At 41.3% G+C, this 18,035-nt stretch overlaps 1 protein-coding gene across 20 annotated transcripts in view; it reads right to left on the bottom strand.

Moving 5' to 3' along the window:
* Positions 1-18,035, bottom strand: part of FBF1 (Fas binding factor 1) — a 28,724-nt gene that overhangs the window by 3,021 nt on the left and 7,668 nt on the right. For 13 of the 20 annotated variants that reach the window (XM_016430644.2, XM_056817108.1, XM_016430639.2 and 10 more), the window contains 18 exons: positions 15,791-15,923; positions 14,915-14,986; positions 14,203-14,322; positions 12,074-12,197; positions 11,778-11,911; positions 11,600-11,699; positions 10,639-11,094; positions 8,922-9,020; positions 8,391-8,491; positions 8,127-8,176; positions 6,923-7,078; positions 6,638-6,738; positions 5,097-5,303; positions 2,284-2,391; positions 2,038-2,177; positions 1,796-1,914; positions 407-529; positions 130-315 (listed from right to left, as the gene is read on the bottom strand). In XM_016430644.2, the coding sequence (XP_016286130.2) occupies positions 130-315; positions 407-529; positions 1,796-1,914; positions 2,038-2,177; positions 2,284-2,391; positions 5,097-5,303; positions 6,638-6,738; positions 6,923-7,078; positions 8,127-8,176; positions 8,391-8,491; positions 8,922-9,020; positions 10,639-11,094; positions 11,600-11,699; positions 11,778-11,911; positions 12,074-12,197; positions 14,203-14,322; positions 14,915-14,986; positions 15,791-15,923 (2,529 nt within the window). The remainder of the gene's footprint in view (positions 1-129; positions 316-406; positions 530-1,795; positions 1,915-2,037; positions 2,178-2,283; positions 2,392-5,096; positions 5,304-6,637; positions 6,739-6,922; positions 7,079-8,126; positions 8,177-8,390; positions 8,492-8,921; positions 9,021-10,638; positions 11,095-11,599; positions 11,700-11,777; positions 11,912-12,073; positions 12,198-14,202; positions 14,323-14,914; positions 14,987-15,790; positions 15,924-18,035) is intronic. The other 7 variants (XM_056817113.1, XM_016430648.2, XM_056817112.1 and 4 more) reach the window with 1 other exon arrangement.

The raw sequence follows: 18,035 nt of genomic DNA, 5'->3' as shown, positions 1-18,035 counted from the left end.
GCTAAATTCCTCTGCCTACAGCTATTGATGGGGAATGCACCGGCAGAAGGGCGGGCAATCAATTGAGGACAAGGCCTGGGTTAGACAGAAGGGGGTGTGGCCTTGGAAGACAAAGTTGAGATCCCATACCTTGGCCAGACTGACGATGGTCCCTTCCCTCTTTGAGTCCACCTGCAGCATGCGCTCAGCCTCACGCTCTGCCCGCTCTTTACTTAGCTTTTGTTGGGCATGGAAATCGGCCCACTCTGTGGCCAGCCGCCGCCCCTCCTCTGCACACTTATGCATGATTGATTTCTGCTCCTCCAGTAAAGCACTCTGGGAAACAAAAAGTAAGAGAAGGAGAAGGCCATCAGGAGCTCCTTGACCCAGATGGCCCTGAGTTACTGGGTCTCAAGCTCTCACTCACCTTGGCCCTCTCCAACTCCTCCCTCTCCATGCTGAGCTGCTGGTTCATGACCCTCCTCTGCTCCTCCAGTGAACGTTGTGTGGACTCTGCTTTGGACTGCTCAGCACTCACTCTCCAGCGTTCCTGTATGACCCCAGTGTTGAGGTTTAAGGTGAATGGGTCTCTCCCTGGAATAGGACCTGACCTCTCTACAGGAACTAATAAGTCAGGTCACCCCTTGCTTCTGTGACTCGTCACAAGTACTCTCTCAGAAAGCTTGGTAATGAATGGGAAGACAACTGGATGGGGATTCCTGTGGACCAATTTCCATGGAGATGTTGGAGTAAGGAAGGGGAAACTTTTATTCCTGGTCCGACTTTCATGTCTCCCACTGCAGCCTTGACTTGAGACTAACTTCCATATAAGTTGTGAGGTATGAATTCTTTTGGAAATGCATTAAGCCAAGTGGTTCTCAACCTTTCTAATGCCGTGACCCCACAATACAGTTCCTCATGTTGCCGTGACCCCAAACCAAAAAATTATTTTGGTGGCTACTTCAAAACTGTAATTTTGCTACAGTTATGATTCGGAATGTAAATACCTGATATGCATTATGTATTCTCATTGCTACAAATTGAGAGGTTGAGAACCACTGCATTAGGCAAAGGATACCTGAAAACCTGCACTATCTCTGTTCCTGCCCCTTCCCATTTTATCCCTATCTTTCTGGGCTTAGTTGACCCTCCATTAATCAATCAAAAGCTCTATTGGTTGTTGGGTGCTTTATGGTACACAGAGGAATAGGCTTTGTGGAAACAATTCTAATACATATAGGAGAAACAAGAAGAGAATGCTATGGAGCTGTGATTAAATGTGAAATTTGTGGTGATAAATTTAAGTTTTGATTCAGAGAACGGAGAAATCAATGAGAGCTGAGAAGACTTGGGAAAATCTTATAGAATGGACAGACTTTGGATAGAAAGAGAGGAGGGAGGCCATACTAACTTAAGAAAATGACATGAATAAAGAACAGATATCAGAACAAACATATTTGTGAAAGGAACAGAGGTCAGTTTGACTTGTATAGAGAATGGGTTGGAGAGATAAATAGGAAATAAGGCTAGATGTAAAAGGGAGTGGCAGACTATAGAGGGCCTTGGAAAGTAGGCAGAGATTAGATTTTTATATAGTTTTTTATATACTGGAGTATATGAAGTCACTGAAGGTTCTCAAGCAGAGAAATGATGTGATGAAAATCATGTTTTTGGTTGATCTGCCAACTATGTACAAATGGACTGGACTAGGAGGCTGGTAATAACCAGGCATGAGGTAATGGAGTCTTCAATGGGGGGGGGGGGTAACAGTGAGAGGGGAGAGTCAGAGGTGGACATGAGAGATCTAGAGACTCACCTGCTCTAGGAGACGGCTCTGTTCACTTAGTCGGGCCTCCATCTTTCCAATGATCTCATGTAGCCTGTTCCTCTCATCCTCCATGTCCCGCTGCTGCAGAGTCAACCTTTCCTGAAGGGCTGTAGACAATGCCTGAGACAGTTACTGCCAGCTACTGATTCCAAGATTTCTACTTTATTCCCAGAGTCAGTTGTGATGGTGTATGGAAATAGGAGGAGAAAAGAGAGAAGATAGTAGAGTACCTTGGAGCTGCTTATCACGCTGACGGGCTCCCATCTCTAGTTCCTGGGAGTTGGTAAGGTGAGTGGCTTCCACCCGGGATGAAAGCTCATTAAGGCTACAGGAAAACTTCTCCATTTGCTCAATGACCCCATTGAGGGACCTGGGAGAATGAGGCATAGCTTTAGGCCACACAATCACAGGTAGCCAGTGCTTATGGCACTGCTCTCCTTGATGCTCTACTGGCAGGAGAGGGACATAGGGCTTACCGGGTATGAGAGGTAGCACTGGTAACAGCATCAATTTCTCGGTCCTTCAGCCGCTTCAATCTCTGTAGCTGCTCCTCATGGTCTTTACGTATCTCTAGAATGGATGCCCTAAATGCCAAGGAAAAAACTATGAGGGCAAGGGAAGAGAAAGCTCTTGGCTTTACTGCTCTAGGAACCACGTAAAAAAGTAACAAATGGTAGCTTGCCATATGCCTCATGGTTAGATACCTGCATTTATATAGCTTTTTAGCAAAGGTTGCATTGCACAGAAGTGGAAAGCTAGGTGAAGAGGGATGAAAGGAGAGGATGTTGTCAAGGATGACAGGAAGATAATGTTGCACCTCCATACCCAATTTGTTATCAAGGTCTGTTGATTTTGCCTTTGCAACATCTCTCCAAAATGCCCCCCCTCTTTCCTTTGACACTGTCACCATACTAGTACAGGTCCTTATCACCTCACACCTGGATTACTGCAGTAGCCTGCTGGTGGATCTGCCTGCTTCAAGTCTCTCCCCACTCCAGTTCATTCTTCATTTGGCCCCCAATGATTTTCTTAAAGTGAAGGTCTGATCATGTCATCCTCTTACTCAATAAACTCCACTAGCTTCCTATTACCTCTAGAAGCAAATACAAAAAGCTATTTGGCATTCAAAGCCCTTTACAACCTAGCCCCCCTACTTTTCCAGTCTTCTTTCTCCTTCTTACACTTCCAACACATACTCTTCCATCTAGTGACACTGACACTCCATCTCTTGGCTCTGGGCATTCTCTTTGGCTGTCTCCTGTCCCTGGAACACTCTCTCCTCTGACTACTGATCTACCTGGCTTCCTTCAAGTTCCAACTAAAATTTCATCTCCAGTACCTTCCTTCTTTTAATTATTTCCTATTAATTCTAGAGATAGCTTGCTTTGTGTATGTTTGCATGGCGTTTCCCCAATTAGATTATAAGTTCCTCCAGGGCAAGTACAGTCTCCTGCCTCTTTTTTGTATCTCTAGCACTTAGCATAGTGCCTGGTGCACAGTAGTCACTTAATAAATGCTTACTGATTGATTACATTTGCAAAACTGAAGGTTCTTAAAAGGCTATGTCAAGCCCTCTATTTCTTTCTCATTAAGAAAAATAGCATTGTGCAATGACCCAGGACAACACTGAGGAACTTATGAGAAAGAATTCTATCCACATCCAGAGAAAGAACTGTGGGAGTAGAAATGCAGAAGAAAAACATTAGATCAATCACGTGGTTCAATGGGGATATGATTGGGGTTTTGGTGTTAAAAGATCACTCTACTGAAAATATGAATAACATGAAACTAGATTTGGAACAATGATACATGTATAACCTAGTAGATTCACTTGACAGCTCTAGGAGCAGGGAGGGAAGAGGGGTAGGAAAAATCATGAATCATGTAACCATAGAAAAAAAATCCTAAATAAATAAATAAATAAACCCCCACCATATAATGTATAAATAGGATAAATCCTTCTCAGTGTTCAGGCTACTGGAATAGCTACGAGAACTGTGTACATTCCAAGATTTGGTTTCTGGCCTTGTGCTACTCCTGAGATTCCTGAAACAGCATAGGGCTAGCACTATCTCAACAGTAGCACACCAGAAGGTTAAAGGTTAGACTGTGAGTTCCTTTGCCCTTTATTTTTTTATCCTCAGCACTTAGTCTAGTGCCTGGTACTTTAAAAAAAAATCTTCTTTGAACATTTATTGTTGGAGAAGAAAGAAAACAAAAGTTTTACATTTCCATTCATCTTTTGAAGAACACTTAATGGGGCAGTTAGGTGGCAGAGTGGATTGAAAGCCAGGCCCAGAGACAGGAGGTCATGGGTTCAAATTTGACCTCAGACATTTCTAGCTGTGTTGCCCTGGGCAAGTCACTTAACCCCCTTAATGCTATGTTATGCCTAGTCTGTCTTGGAATCAATGTACAATTTTGACTCTGAGATAGAAGGTGTAAAATGGAGATTTGAACCCTAGACTTCAATCCCCAGAAGTCTTTGGTATTTCCCAGAATTCCCTATAATCTCACCTGAGTCTCCACCTGGGCGAGATCACAATGAGTGTTTAACTGGCTCTCTGCCTCACACAGGATCTCTCTTCCGTTGCAATGATGTAGTGGGTAAACTAAGTGCAGGGGTTTTGAATGGGCTAATCAGCCTTAGGCACATGATTTTTCTATTTTCTATTTTCTTTATTCTTAATTCTAATAATCCTTAATAAACCTCATAAAATATAATATTTCTATTACTAGAGACTAATTTAATTTTTACAAAGGTAAGGGTTTTTTTTTAAAATCACCTGTTAATGAGTTTTATATAAAACATCTACCACATTTGTCAGAACTGTAGCAAACAATTTTGTGTCTTTTTTTGGCAAATTGGCATAAAAGAAGTTGTAGTGAGTCTCCAAAACCCCAAGAAATAAATAAGCAGGCTAACTTTTCTTAATTGAAAAAATCAGTAAATCAAAATCAAAGACTAAGGGGATATTGTAATAAGAAAACTTAGCTTTCTTTTTTAGGACTCAGTTAAAAGTTATTTCTTCCTAGTTACTAAAAGCAGGGTTTCTTCTTTGCTATCCACATCTCAGTACCCTTCAAAGATGGAAAGCCACATGTTACCACGGGCTTCAAAAAGGGCTTATTGACTAAGTAGGAATGTAGTTACGCTACTCTTCAGAAGCTGTCTACCTTGGACTTCTAAAGGCAGAAGAATCCTATAGCTTACACTTGAATTTTCCTTTAAGGTGAGTCCACTGGGGCCAAACTTCCCTAAATTCCATATCCTGGACCCATCCCTTACCGCTGTAAATTCTGGAGCCTCTCAATCTCCTGATCCTTCTCTTGCTCGGCAGCAGCAAGACGACGCTGGTGTTGTGCCAGGAGCTCAGCTCTGGCATGCTCTGCCTCCTGGCAGTGAGACAGATACTGAGCTGTAAGATCCTCATTTTCCCTCTGCAGTCGCTCTTCCCGCTGCTGGTATGATGTCTCTAGCACCTTGATCCTGCTCCTGCAAAAAGCACATAGATTGCTGGACTTGGGATGGAAATTTATTAAATGTCTACAGTGGAAAATATTTTATTGTATTTTTTGGGAAAATATTAAATTTAACTAATTTGACACCAATTAATAAATTAAATTTAATGAAATATTATTGTGCTATTTAAATCTATCTTTATAGGACGAGAGATTATTTGAATCCAGAATGTCACCCTGACCTCAATAACTGTTCAAGAATGTTAGAGATGTTACAAAGAATATTTTGGATTCCCCAGGTCCTAGATCCACCCAAAACAATCTGTTCACCTAGGTTTTGTTTTGGGTTCCAACTGAAAGTTTGAATTTGGGTTTTTGTTGTGTTTTGGCTTTGCCCAATTTTTATTGAATGTTTATACTTACAGATATCCATTACAATAGACCTTGCTTTCAAGCTGCCTTCTTTGCAAAAGTGATTAACTTCATAGGTGCAGTTCATGTGCTGGTACCCTTTTCTGAATCCTATATAATGTAAACCTCCAGGAGCTTGGATGAGAGAGAGTCAAATCCTTTCTAGTTCGTTCTCCCTTGCCAAATGACCAAATATATTTCTAAAACTTTTTCAGGTTTGGGGGTTTTTTCCTGAACAATATTACTATTTGTCAGGCACTATGCTAAGTGCTGGAGTTCAAAGAAAGGCCTTTAAGCTTAAAGTTTCTGTCCTTAAAAAACTTATAGTCTAATGGGAGAGACAACCTGCAAACAACTAGGTAAAAATAAGACAAATACAGGATAAATTAAAGATAATCTTAGAGGGGAGGCACCAGCATTAAGTGGGACTGGGAAAAGTTTCTTGTAGAAGATGGGATTTTAGCTGAGATTTGAAGAAAACCCAGAGGCAGAGACCAAAAGGGAGAGCATTCCAGGCTTGGGGGGGGGGGGTATCTAGAATTTCCCTCAACACCATTGGTTTGGTCTATGGTAGTGATGGTGAACCTCTTGGGGGGGGGGGAGGTTAGAAATGTGAGCTTTTCTCCATTTCTCCATGAAATGTGAGAAATGTCCCCAGGTGCATGTGGAGAGGGGGAAGGGAGCAGCCCAGATTATGTCCCTCTGGCTTTCTAGTAACAAACTATGGGGAACTCTATGCAGGGGTAACAGCACACATACCCACAGAGAAGGCTCTGAGTGCCCCTTCTGGCATGTGTGCCATAGGCTCATCACCATGGGTCTACAGGACTGATGCTAAGATTCATTCAAAAACTGAGGCTGGGATTTCATTTGGGGGAACCTAAAGAAATCTAGCTAGGCCTCTTAGGCCTTGGTACTTAGGTTTACAGTAAGATGAAGGTAGGCAGGGGCACTTACCTGTGTGCATTCTCAATAAGCTCCAAGTCTGCCTGGTGCCGCTGCTGCAAACTCTCCAGCAGGATATGTTGCTGAGTTCTCTCTAGTTCTAGCTTCCGAACCTGGAGGATGTTGGAGTGGGCAGGAGGAAGGAGAGGAGAGATGTCTCTCAGACCTTTACTTCTCCTTTAGGCCTTGTGTTCCTTTGGTTTTCTTTCCCTTGGTGTTTGTTTCTTTCTGACCTGCCCACTAAGATCCTTGTCCAAAATGTCCCCTCTTTTCCTGGCTCCCCAGAGCTCTCTTCACCTGGGTCTCCAGCTCTGCCTGTCGGGCCTGACTTTTTAATAGCTCCTCGTGGAGTTCTGCTGTGCCACATTGTAGCTGGGCCTGTGCAGCCAGGATCCTCTTCTGATACTCTCCTCCTGGGAGCAAACTCAGGGCTAGGCTTTCTGGGAAAAGGCCCTGCATGAGTTAGAAGAATCCACCAGTGGGTTAGATATGAAATAATAGAGAATAGCTTGGCCAGACAAAATTGCACTCTGGCTCTTGGGCAGCTGGATAGCCACCCCTGACTTGATCTGTGGATATAACAGTTTCTGATAGATAGGGTACTATTTGTCAAATTAGAGAGGTCCTGAGACTTGCAGACACTGCTTCTTAGCAGCTCAACTAGCCTGGTTTGAAAAAGGAATCATTGCCTTTCACTGTACAAAACAGGAGACTTTAGTTTCCTTCCTCTTCCATCCTTAGTAAAATGATTGAGATCTCTGGATAAATTGTCAAATTTTAGGGTCAGAATGAAACTTCATAAGATTGAACCCTTCTATTGAGGCTCTTAGACCCATAAGCCCCTTAACCTGGAATTTGTAAACTTGAATGGGAAAAAATTAAGTATTTATTTTACTAGTCTTTGGTTTCCTTTGTAATCCCAAGTATTTTACTTTCTTGTATTTACAAATATGATTCTGAGAAGGGATCCAGGAGCTTCACTAGATTGCCAAAGGGTCTATGACACAAGAAAATCTAAGAACCTCTCGCTTTCTGTCAAAGGTTGCTAATTTTTTGAGATCCTGGAAGCTCTCCTCCTATCATGAGAGCTGACTCTAAGCACGTGTTGTTTGAGTCCTCTGCATTATATGGCCACCTCCTGTCCAAAGGCTCCATCTAGAACCAGAGGTTTTACACTATTCAGAATCTGAGACTAGGATTGCAGAAGATCTGAGGATGGAAGGATAATTTCAAAGTGATCTGGTAGAATAACCGTACCCTCACTTTATAGTTGGCATTTCTAACTGCTCCTATCTAGATGATAATTGTGTCTCCCCTACCAACTTTTGGTTCCAAGCTAATGTCTAGAATGAGATTTCTAGAAAAAACAAGTATGGGTATCAGGTGATGTCTCTTTCTTAGAAGATTTTGAAGGAAAATGTTAGTTTCTGAGGTAGGACACATTACCTTAGAAGAAAAAGACTTGAGAGTTCTAGATCCCTGTTTGCTCACTTCTCCCTACCTGCAGAGGCATGGAAGTCCCTGTTAATTCTTGGGATCTCCGGAAACAAGCTGCAAGGTATGAAAAATGCAAGAAATGAAAAATAAATAGTAGATGAAAAAGAGAGCTCAGAGGTATAGAGACAGGTGGATGCTTAAGGGAGAATCTAGTTTTAGGGAAGATTCATCAGGGGCCAGGAACCATTACAACAAAGGTATTATGACTGACACCCAAACACTTAGTAGTAGCCCATGGCTCAGTGGTCCTTCAGGAGAGAAAACCTACCAGTACTGGGAACTTCTCCAGGAAAAGTGTCTCTTTTTGTTTCAACTGCAGGAAGTACAGGGGCAGCTGGTGTCCAGGAGTGGGCATCAGTCTGAGGAACTCTAAATATAGAGATTGGGGGTTGATGGGAAGGCAAGTTGGAACAGTACCTCCTCTGGGCTAAGGGAAAGAAAAGGAATCACTCCTTTAAGGAAAAAGGTGAAAGGGAAGAGAAAGGAGCTTCTTGGAAAGCCCTGAGAGCCTAGAGTGACAAGCACATGAGACAGGATGTGTCGCAGGATTGGGGGAAGAGAAGAATGTGGCTCTGGAGCTTATCCCTTATGATCTCCAGCTCACTTGGAAGTCTAGATGGTTCTTGGAGTCAATTTAATGTATTCTGATCCAGAACAAAAGTTTCAAAGCAGTAATTGAGACCCTGGTCCAGTCCTCATCTTCCATCCCCCATGGCTGAAAGGCTTACCATAGCTATATGCCAACCTTTTGCTGAGGATGTGGTCCCCCAACCCCACAAAATCTCAGCTGTAGGCATACCCATTGCCTTTGAGGCGTGCAGGTTCAGCTTCTTGTGCTGTCCCTGGGGTTCTTCTGGCAGCTGTTTGCTCAGGCCTTTGGGTACTGGCAAGAGGTTGGCTGAAAAAGGCCAAATCAAAAGGTAAGGTCCACTGAAGCTTCAGGTCTGACCATAGAAGGCTCCCTGGTGGTTTTCCCTGTCCAATGGATGGCTTCCCATTTCCCCTCCCCACATCACCATTAGTTCCTTCAAGATTGTATCTTTGGGATTCACCTTATTTCTGTGGTGTAGCATTCATAAGGGTCAGTGGAAAGCAAATAAACTATTAATAGGAAGGAATATAGTGGTACATACTATATATAGAATAGACAGGTCATAAGTATTCAGTCTCATGATTCAAGTCAGTTGGAGTTGGTGAGAAGAGTTAGGAAGCCCTACATTCAAATCCAGCCCCAGGTACTTACTGGCTGTGTGATCCTGGGGAACTTATTTAACCTGTTTGCCTCAGCTTCTTCAGTTGTAAAATGGGGATAATAATATCAACTACTATGTAGGGTTATTGTGAGGACCAAATGAGATAATAATTGTAAAGCACTTAGCACAGTTCCTGGCACACAGTAGGTACTATATAAATGCTAGCTATTATAATTATTATTTCAAAACTCTTACCCCTTCTCTCTTAGAATACTAAATAAGAGGGCTAAGCAATTGGGGTTAAGTGACTTGCTCAGCGTCACACAGCTAGGAAGTGTCTGAGGCCAGATGTGAACCCAGATCCTCTGGATTCTAGGCCTGGCTCTCTAGCCATTGAGCAACCTAGCTGCCCCAGTATTATTTAAAACATTGCTCATATTCTTTTTTTTTTTTATCCTCATGTAGGCTGAGGTTTCTAACAGTGTGATTCTTTGAGTCACTTTTCTTTCCCTGATGGTTCACCTCCCAACTTTTCTCCACTTAATCCAAGGCTAAAGATATTGCTCTTATCTCAAGCCTGAAAGATACAGGTTCCTTTTTATTTGGCCCTCAGCTTCAGGTCAAAATTACTTTCTTTGAAGATTCTGAATCCCATTATGCAATAATGTCCCTGGGCCACTCACAAAATTTCCCTGAATTTTCATCTTTTTTTTTTCAGGGTTAGCACCCTCCAAAGTAGCCTCAGTTGGTTATTCCTTCCTGTCTTCACAAACCCTCCCTTCTAGCATCTCTACCAGGGCTTCCTCCTTAAGTCCAACTCCTTCAGGCAGCTAGGCTTATCCATATGCTTATCCCTTGGCCTTTGTTATAAGACAAACATTTATACTTAAAGTGAACACATCTACAACTCAACAGTATTTTATTTACAGTTTTGGCTAGTCTCAGTTTATTCCCTAATCTATTTAGATTCTAGGGAAGGTTATTTTCATTACACCCCAAAGGAGTTTAGATAGGAGTTTCTCTCAGGAACCCTGCCTGTTGCCAAGACAGAGGACTCTGAGTTTCTCTCTTCACATCTAGGAATAGAGGTTTTATAGTGGCTCCATTTCCCCTGATTTCTCTGCCTAGATAAAACTAAGGAAGAAGGTCTTTTTTCCCCCCTCAAGGTTCTACCTATAGATTTCCAAAAAAGGCACAGTTCAATGCTCATATTCCTAGGATTTCCTATAGTCCCTGCCTTGGTGACAGATCCCCAGCAATAATTAGCTTGCAGTGTGTCAGCCCAGTTCCCTAAAAGGCAATACAAAGAATCCATGTGTGTACCTGACCAAGGGAAGATCTGATGTTTCAGAGGGACTCAGACCTTTAGAAGTCCCAGGCTGTTCTTCTTTAGCTAAATTCTGAGATTTTTTCCGAGACAAGGCATGGCTTAGCCAATCATCCTCTTTGTTTTCCTCTGATGTTTCCAGATTAGGAGCCAGGCTGGGTTTGTGAAGGTCAGCTGTAGCATTGGGAGGTGCCTTCATCCCTGACACGGGCAGTCTGGCTGGAGCAGAGTGCCGGGCTGGAGGATTATATCCTGAAGGTATAGCCATTGCTGAGCCAACCTTGCTGGAATCTTTGGTAGGAGATGGAGGGAGCAGGTCAAAGTCTTCATCCTTGAGGCCCAACCAGTCAGCTCCTCCCTTTGCAGTATGAGCGGGGCTGGCTGTGATAGGTGTACTTTGTTTGGAGCACTGCTCTCCCTTAGGATTGGTGAGACTCTCCGCTGAGAATCTGCTTCAAGATAGAAGCATAAGTAAGGCAAAGGAAAGAGGTCTATCCCACTGCCGACTCCATTAACCTTTGCCAAATGGGGCTCAGGTTCAAGTATCCAAGATATATAGTGATGCATGAGTGTATGTCTCTTGACTACCAGGCCAGTGATCATTCCATTATGCTATGCTACATCTCAATCTTCCATAAACTCTTAAAGAATGTAATATAATATACTGCTGGGCTTCCTAATCTTTTTTTGTGGCAAAGACCTCTTTGGTAGGCCAGTGAAGCCTATGGACCCATTCCCAGAAGGAGGTCTTTAAAGACATAAAATCAAACACACAGGAATATACGTGAAATATAGTTGTCAAAATATTCAGAAAATAGGTTCCTAGGCTCTAGATCATGAGCTCCTGGTATAGTGTACACACATCAAAGCTGGCTGATGCTGATAGGAGGAGGAAAGGACCTGGGGAAGATTATATGTCAGGCAATGCTCCAGGGGCCCAGACAGGCCCCTCCTTACCTGACAGACTGCCTACGGGACTGTCGGCTCTCAGAGGAGACCACTGTGGGCTGGTAGGCCCCAAAGGCAAAGTCATCATCTCCCCAGGGGTCTTCTTTATCTGTGAAACAAGGAGCCTATGGCCATGTCTGGGATAACCCTCCCTTTCTAAGTGTACATGGCTGTGGAGTCCACTCACCAGGCTGCTTCTGGTACTTCTTATCCAACCTGAACTCCCGGAGCTCCCCAGTGCCTGGTCGCTCCAGGAGCTTGGAGGCAGTCCCTCGTCCCAGCAGCTCATCCAGTTTAGAGCGAGCAGGGCGGGGGCCATCCCTGACAAGGCAGAGGACAGAGGGATGGGGGCAACAACAACATGGGTAACCTCAGATAACTGTGCCCACCCTCCACCCCCACCTCTGTGCTCTCCTTCCCAACAAAGGAAGCCATGCTGCTCAGACGCTAGAAGACGCCTCTCAGCTTGGAAGACAGTCTTACTGGTCTCCCTTTTCATGCTTCCGCTCTGCCATAGGACTGTCTCCAAACCCAAGGGTGGCCATGAAGTCATCCCCATCATCAAACTTCAATTCCTCCTTCTTTAGGACAGGGGTGTCAACAGGAGCTAAAGGAAGAGAGGGGCCTAGAAATCAGAACTCTGGGTCAATAATAGCAAAGGTAGCCCCTGTTCTATCACAGAAGTGTGACTGACAATGAATGAATGCTATAGGTCAGAGGAGTGAGACCACCACAGACCAGAAGCTGGGCTTCATTAAAGGTGGGAGATAAAACCTGAGCTGGGTCTTAAAGAAAGGATGTGACTTAGATAAAGGGAAAGGAGGGGAGAGCATTAAAGGCAGAACCAAGAATATATGTCCAAAGACTGAGAGGTGACGATATGAGACAATCTGCATTTTGTGTTCAGAAAACAAATAGAACAAGTCATCTGGAATGGACAGATTTCCAAGGAGGTGGTTCCCAAATTATAGTCAAAGAATTCTCAAGAAGCAATGGAGTTACCACAAGAAGTCCTTAAAACCATTACATCTACCAAGTGTTATTCTGAACTAAATTTGGCCCCAACAAAACAGGCGGCATGATTCAGTAAAAGAAACAAATCAAGCTATCTTCTGTACTTAATGAATCTCACATATACATATATTATATTTTCAAATGTATATCATTCAAGAACTTTATAGATATAACTACAAAACACTCTTTAAAGAAATAAAAAAATACTCTTTAAAAGAAACTCTTTAAAGAAATAAAGAACAACTTAAATAATTGCAGGTACATTCAGTGATCATGACTAGACTATTACACTATAATTAAAAAGGCAAAACTAACTAAATTAATTTACATATTTGCCACCACACCAACTAAATGACTAAGAAGATACTTTAGAGAACTAGAAAAAATAATATTTTGATGAATTTTGATTCATTTGGAGGACCAAAGGTTAGAACCTCAAGGGAAATAATGAAAGTAAAGTAGGAACGAAAGGAGGTATAGCACTTGAAGGCTTCCAGTTATATTACAAAACAATAATCATCAAAATTATTTGTACTGACTGAAAAATAAAAAAGGTCAGTGGAATGGACTATATGAGAAAGAACTAAAACAAGTGAATTCAATAACCGAGTATTCATTAAATATGAGAATCTAAAATACTTGGGAAAGAACTCTATATTTGACAAAAACTGGTGGAAATAAAGTTTAGAGCAATATATCACTCTATAAGTCACAGTAAGGCTAAACTGGACATACATGACCTGAATGTTAAAGATCCTGTCATAAAAAATGTACAAGAGAACCAGATCAGACAACTTTCTATGCCTGTGGTGAGGCAGAGAATTCTTAAGTGAATGAGTGAGAAATGCAATCATAAAAGATAAAATAGATTATTTCAATTATGCAAAATTGAAAAACTTTTACAAAGCTGACACAACTAAGAAAACTGTGGACTGGGAAAAAATGTTTCATTAAGGGCCTGATGTTCAAAATATGTAGAGAACACTGGTATAGAAAAATAAAAGCTATTCTAATGGGTTAGTGGTCAAAGATATGAATACATGTATGTAGGTACTGTTGTGAAGAATAAAATACAACTTTGTTGAAAAAGCAAAAGACCAAAAGTCCTAAAAGAACTAAGGATGTCTAAAAGTTTCTTGCTATAATCAAAGAAAAGTATCTTTAGAGAGGAATAGGCTCCTTGGATTAGTTTCTGCCCCTCAGCTCTTGGTGGCTTCCTTCTAAGGCAAAAAACCTATATTACTCCAGTCCTAACTTTCTGATTGGATATAGAAGTAAAGGCAAGATGGCAAGATGCTAAATTTATCTCCCATTCTATTCTGTAGGACCTCTCACAGTCCTATGCTCACATGCCCCATGTTCCTATGGTACAGGCTCTGAAAAGGACATCACCTATCCCTTCTCGCCAGGTGCCCTATGCCTCTGTAAGCCATGAGTCCTTTATCTTTGCCTTGCCTTAGAGTTCTGCTTGGATGGTTCCGTTCCCCTGAGTTGAGTTATTTCTTTAGTATGGTGAAGTGGCAGTTTGGCCTGGCACATTCTGCTCCCAGCTAAATGATTCACCCAATGAGAACAAGTCATCTATTATCTCCTCTTACCTTGATTTTTAACTATGGTAGGATTCTTTTCAGGAACTGTTTTAGTCTCTTTCATAGGTGGCTTCTTAGCAATTCCTTCCTCTTCATCAGACAGAAGTCCTGCCAAAGGGTCCTCTAAATCTTTTAACCAGAAAAGAAAGATGAGATCCAGTTATTGGGAAATTTATGATAAACGTGCCTTAATTGTGGAGTCATGCCCTCAGACTTCCTTTCCTTAATGTAAGATTTCCAGATGCTTATCAAAAACAATCAAACTCCCTTCAAATCCCAGGGCAATATTATTAAGAGGAACTCTGAATAAAGATGGGGAGTCAGGTGGTCCCCTAGTCCCTACTTCAATATAAATACACTACAGTCTCTAGTATACAATATCTATAACTTAAAAGAATACATTCACAGTTCAGGTGACAGAATACAAATGAAGGGAAAGATGATTTTTCCAATGCTTTATAGACATTGACAGCTTGACTTGAAGTTCCAAAATCCATGATCTAGTTTTATAAATAAGAACCTAAAATTTACCATCCATACAAAAATCTGATAACCTGTCTCCCTTTTGTTTGGTGGAAATAAGTATTGCCCTTTATTCTTCATCATCTGGTATATATTGTGACTTGCTTCAAGAAGATAGTCAAATATCTATTGCTAAGTCTGCCATATTCTCAAAACTAAGGGGGCCTTAGAAGCAGTATAATAGAGAGAGTTGTGGTACCATCAAAGGAAAACTTCTTGTATGGGCGTCCAGTGCTCCCAGTGGAAGGCACAGGCTTCTTAGTAGTATCTTCTGCAAGAAAGTAAATGGGAAGTATAGTCATGCAGTTTGTGTTGATTCTCATGGTCCCCCATATATCTCATGTCACCCAAATAAACCATCTTCTGGAAGGTAGGATATGAAAATGATCATCCTTAAGGTGACTTATGGACTGTGGGAAGCAGACTCTCCTTTATCCAACTATAATACAGACTCCTCCAGAATAATGTACAGTCTGGGAGCAAATTCCATGACTCCAGAGACAAGTATCTCCAGATGAACTAAGGAGTCATAAGAAATTCCATAATATAATATTCCAATTTATATAATTGGATTTTCCAGACTTTGTCCAGCTAGGGATCAGGAGGTGTCAGAGTAGTCCTGAGCTCACAAATATTCTTGGCTTTTTATTTAGTCTCATGACCCTAGAGTAGAGAAAGAAATTAAGAGAACAGTAGAATCCCCTAAAAGCTTCTTCGCAAAATATGTATTCCAGACAAAATAGATTCCTGGAACAAAGATTTAGTCCTGGAATGGACCTCAAGAAGTAATTTATTTTACAGATGAGGAACCTCTGAGGTACAGAAAGGGTGGTGATTTGTTCAAAGTCATACAAATAGTTGAGGCAGTTAGGATTTGAACGAGGTCCACTGAATCCAAATTCAACATCTGCTTCATTGTACTAGATTCCTTCCTAGCTGTTCTCTTCTTGCCCTTGGATATTATATGGTGCCTAATGTTTATTGGATTGAACTGAATTGAGTATATGAGGGCAAAGAAGCTTTTGTCCAAACTTCTTCCAAATCTCTCTTTACAACAAAGTTACCTCCTGCTCACCTTTCTCATTGGCTATTGGTTTTCCTGTAGGTCTAGAGAAGTCACCAGGAAACTCCTCTTTTGCAGCTGTTTTATTACTGGCTTGACTAGATTTCTTCAAGCCTAAGAGGTCAGCATCCATGTCATCCATATCCTAGAAAATCAGGAGGATAGGTAGGGATCCCCACTGGACTGCTGTTGGCTTTCATTAGGAAAAGCAATCAATTCATTTGATATTCTTTACAAATGCTTTGGAAGTTGTTGTTGGCTTTATTTTTATTTTCCTTCTTTCTTTCTTTCTTTCTTTCTTTCTTTCTTTCTTTCTTTCTTTCTTTCTTTCTTTCTTTCTTTCTTTCTTTCTTTCTTTCTTTTTTTAATCCTTACCATCTGTCTTGTAATCAATAGTAAATATATATTCTAAGGCAGTAAGTAGAGTAGCAAGGGCTAGGCAATGGGGGGTAAAGTGACTTTCCCAGGGTCACATAGCTAGTAAGTGTCTGAATCCAGATTTGAACCCCAGTCCTCTCATCATTAGGCCTGGCTATCTATCCATTGAACCATATAGCTGCCCCTTACTTTCATTTTTCAAATGGGGAAAGAAAGACTTCAATTAGGAGATGACCTTATTTATATATTAAAAGATGTTTCTAAAACTTCATATTTTTAAATTTTTTTTTCTCTTTCTTAGGATTGAGAGTTCCCATTTGGTATTTCTATAGATTCTATGGGTCAACTTTTTGGTTGGCTACTGAATAGGAAGAACTGTACACCTGTTTTCACTGATTAAAGGGAACTGACTCAGAGTTTATTCTAAAATTCTCTATTTGCAGTGCAAATAGGAATTGAAATAAGTGTTTCATGAGCTAATGATAAGAAAATTCTGAACAAATGAAGACTCTAAAATGGACTCCACAAGTCAGAATGCAGATGAAAGCATATGATTTTTCAATTGTTTATTTGGGTTTATGTTTTGGAGTTTTGGTTTTATGAGATTACTAACAAAAATGAATAATATTGAAAAATAAACAAGTTAAATTACAATGGACCCTTCAATGAAGAAGTGCCACTTAGAGTACCAGGGAAAGGTAAAACCAAAGGCACAGTGGATTTTGGGGTATTTGCTTGGCAGAGGCAGAGTAAATTGGAAGGTAGTTAAAAGAAAGGTATGCTCTTGCTTTAATAATGTCTTACTGGAGGATCCAGTGCCTAGATGATAGGGGGTAGTATATATACTAGTTCTTTGAGAGGGAAGGATCCATCACTAAGAAAATTAGAATTCCAGTCTGATGATCCATGTAGGCTATTGTCCTTAGGGCCAAAGTTGTGTCTAAACAATGGGAGCTAGAGAATTATTTTTTTTAAGAGTAGGACAAGAAAAGAAGAGAGAACCCAAAATGTGATTAGAGGCTCAATTCCAAATTTAAGAGAAAGGATAATATCAAAATTCCAAAGAATGGAACTCAGGGGACATCAATTGAAATGGCAGGTTAAATGGCTGCCACAGAATGAATAGTTTTTACCTGAAGCCAAAGAGAATAAACCTAAGGGTAAGATTTGAAAATATCCAAACTCCAAAGGTCTAGGGCACTGAAGACTTAGCTTGGCTCTGAGTGTGGACAACCAACCCAAGGATTGGGCCTATAGAAGAGGGCTTGGGAAAATAAAGTGAAAACAAGGAACATAGAATGAAGTTCTTGAATGCTTTATACATGGGCCAAGATTAGTTGAGTGATACCAGATTATAAACTTGTAATTTACCTTAATCCTATAGTTTGAGCTTCAAGATTCCCTTAAATTGGTAGAACAGACTTGTGTACTTGAATAGACAATGAACCACGCTATAATGGGCAAAGGGTGGGATACTAATGAACATGGGGAAACACCATGAACCCAGGGGCACAGTCTTTGGAGGAAATATCCTCTCCTACTTTGTTTCCCAGATGGTAGTAGTGAAAAGTTAACCAGGGCAAATGGTATAGCTGGTAGTCTTTTTTTTTTTAAACCTTTACTTTCTGTCTTAGAATTGATACTAGGTATTGGTTCTAAAACAGAAGAGCAGTAAGAGCTAGGCAATTGGGGTTAAGTGACTTGCCTGGAGCAACATAGCTAGGATGTATATGAAGTCAGATTTGAATTTGAAACCAGCTCTTCCCAGACTTTAGGCCTGACTTTCTATGACTGTGCCACCTAGCTAGCTACCCCTAGCAGTCTTTTACTTTGGGATTATACCATCTAATCATAGGCTAATAGTTGCTTCTTGGTGCTC

Source organism: Monodelphis domestica, chromosome 2 (assembly GCF_027887165.1).
Source record: "Monodelphis domestica isolate mMonDom1 chromosome 2, mMonDom1.pri, whole genome shotgun sequence".
NCBI lineage: Eukaryota > Metazoa > Chordata > Mammalia > Didelphimorphia > Didelphidae > Monodelphis > Monodelphis domestica.
Note: the sequence above shows the minus strand (reverse complement) of the source record. Positions and strands in the feature narration are given on the sequence as shown.